This window comes from Rhinatrema bivittatum, chromosome 16 (assembly GCF_901001135.1).
Source record: "Rhinatrema bivittatum chromosome 16, aRhiBiv1.1, whole genome shotgun sequence".
Taxonomy (NCBI): Eukaryota; Metazoa; Chordata; class Amphibia; order Gymnophiona; family Rhinatrematidae; genus Rhinatrema; species Rhinatrema bivittatum.
This window is the reverse complement of record NC_042630.1, coordinates 60,258,363-60,261,191: the sequence shown is the minus strand read 5'-3', so window position 1 is coordinate 60,261,191 and position 2,829 is coordinate 60,258,363. Positions and strand designations below refer to the sequence as shown.

Below are 2,829 nucleotides of genomic sequence, written 5' to 3'. Positions count from 1 at the left end.
CAGAATGATAGGACTGTAAGACAGACACTATGCTAGCAGTATGAACTGGCTTTTTTCTTTCATGAAAAGAGCTTGGATTAGTTTAATAATGTATTGTCACTGTAGAGAATTTTTTTATTATATATATTTTCATATTAAAAATTTGATTTTCATGTATTTACAATATTTGGAGGGTCTCTTCATATTTTGGAATATTTATAACTATCGATCTTTGAGTATTACCAAGTTTCTTATTTTCTCTCATTTAGTCTCTCCTTCCTCCTTTCAGCACTTCAAGAATCATGAATACAAGGAAAACAGGAAATCACAGCCATGTGACAGAATTCCTGCTTCTGGGGTTCTCAGAGTTCCCAGAGCTGCAGCTTCCTCTCTTCTCTATCTTCTCACTCCTCTACCTGATGGCCGTGCTGGGGAACCTCCTCGTTATCTGCATAGTATGTGCTGATCCACACCTGCACACCCCCATGTATTTCTTCTTGGCCAACTTGGCGGTCCTAGACATTTGCTCTTTGACTTCTATTGTACCAAAATTGCTGGCAATCCTCCTAGTAAACAGCAATAACATATCTTTCGGGGATTGCATTCTGCAGTTGTACTGCTATATTATGTGTGTAAGCACAGAATTTTCTCTTCTTACAGCCATGGCATATGATCGTTATGTTGCAATATGCCATCCCTTACGTTACACCATAATCATGAATAAGAGGGTATGTGCTCTTCTGGCAGCTGTCTCATGGGTTACAGGTTTCATAGAGGCATTGCCACACACAATTGTTATATCCCAGTTTTCTTATTGTGGCTCCAATGTAATCAATCATTTTTTCTGTGAAGTCACAGCACTGCTGGATCTTTCCTGCACAAATACCTCAGTCATTGATTACGTGTCTTTAGCTAAAGGGGTGTTTGAAATCTTCACCCCACTTCTCCTTACCCTGACATCCTATGTATTCATCATCTCCACCGTCCTCAGAATCCGTTCTACAGATGGGAAAAGCAAGGCCTTCTCTACCTGCTCCTCCCACCTGACAGTCCTCATTCTCTCATATGGGACTATACTGGGAATGTACATGCAGCCCAAGACAGAGGACTCGGTTAAATCAAACAAGCTGCCTACCGCATTGTACATAGTCACTCTCCCACTGCTGAACCCCTTGATTTATAGCTTGAGAAACAAAGAGTTAAAAGTGGCCCTCAAAAAAGCCTTATGCAGGAAGTCGACATTTGTGACCCACTGAACACGTTTGTATAACAGCCCTGACAATAACATCAGGTGACCCAAGGTATTGTAGTGCTTTATCCGAAATACCCCTTGCTGTACCACTCGCTGTGACTCAGCAGCCTACACTTGTGCTTCATGCGCACTCACTGCGGTACCCTTGCAGTTCCCATAAAATGGATAGTAATTATGAAGAGCACCCCAGGGGTCAGTACACTGTACTATTGGGAAAAAAAAGTGGATATTTTTAATGAAATTGTTTAAGAGATTTGAAAATGGGCATTTATTAAAAAGATGACTTCCATAGTTTAGAAAATTCTGTAATTTGAGGTTTGCAAAGGTTTAAGAAAATTGTAGTGAATGAGGTTTGATTTCCTAACTATGCTGGTTCATATGTTCCCCCCTCACCACCTCTGCTATATCTGAATGTTGGAGGGACCAAGTCCAATTCAGAACTCAGATCTGAATAGGGATGTGAATCGTTTTTTGACGATTTAAAATATCGTCCGATATATTTTAAATCGTCAAAAATCGTTAGGGCCACGATACAATACCAATTCCCCCGATTTATCGTTAAAAAATCGTAAATCGGGGGAAGGGGGAGGGCAGGAAAACCGGCACACTAAAACCCCCTAAAACCCACCCCCGACCCTTTAAATTAAATCCCCCACCCTCCCGAACCCCCCCCCAAAATGCTTTAAATTACCTGGGGATCCAGCGGTGGTCCAGAACACTGGCGGTCCGGAACGGCCCCCTCAATTGAATCCTTTTGTCTTCAGCCGGCGCCATTTTGCAAAATGGCCGCCGCAAAATGGCGGCGGCCATAGACAAAAACGATTCGACGCAGGAGGTCGTTCCGGACCCCCGCTGGACTTTTGGCAAGTCTTGTGGGGGTCAGGAGGCCCCCCCAAGCTGGCCAAAAGTTTCTGGGAGTCCAGCGGGGTTCAGGAAGCGATTTCTTGCCGCGAATCGTTTTCCGTATGGAAAATGGCGCCGGCAGGAGATCGACTGCAGGAGGTCGTTCAGCGGCGGTCCGGAACCCCCGCTGAATGACCTCCTGCAGTCGATCTCCTGCCGGCGCCATTTTCCGTACGGAAAACGATTCGCGGCAAGAAATCGCTTCCTGAACCCCGCTGGACTCCCAGAAACTTTTGGCCAGCTTGGGGGGGCCTCCTGACCCCCACAAGACTTGCCAAAAGTCCAGCGGGGGTCCGGAACGACCTCCTGCGTCGAATCGTTTTTGTCTATGGCCGCCGCCATTTTGCGGCGGCCATTTTGCAAAATGGCGCCGGCTGAAGACAAAAGGATTCAATTGAGGGGGCCATTCCGGACCGCCGCCGTTCTGGACCACCGCTGGATCCCCAGGTAATTTAAAGCATTTGGGGGGGGGTTCGGGAGGGTGGGGGATTTAATTTAAAGGGTCGGGGGTGGGTTTTAGGGGGTTGGCTCACGATTTTAACGATTTTTCATGATATTTTTAAAACCCAAACGGCAACAATACGATTCCCTCCCCCTCCCAGCCGAAATCGATTGTAAGACGATCGAGGACACGATTCACATCTCTAGATCTGAATGGGAATTGTACAGGACTAGTGCAATGAGTGGTCCGTTCA

General features: G+C 46.0%; 1 protein-coding gene across 1 annotated transcript; it reads left to right on the top strand.

The window, feature by feature from the left end:
* The first annotated feature begins 398 nt into the window (after positions 1 to 398).
* LOC115077737 (olfactory receptor 5V1-like) lies at positions 399 to 1,235 on the top strand. Its single transcript, XM_029580025.1, has one exon. The coding sequence runs from the start codon at positions 399 to 401 to the stop codon at positions 1,233 to 1,235; it is 837 nt and encodes a 278-aa protein (XP_029435885.1).
* Positions 1,236 to 2,829: the final 1,594 nt, after the last annotated feature.

What these genes read in the sequence shown, in the direction of transcription:
- LOC115077737 (XM_029580025.1), top strand. Translation starts at nt 399, where the DNA reads ATGGCCGTGCTGGGGAACCTCCTCGTTATCTGCATAGTATGTGCTGAT.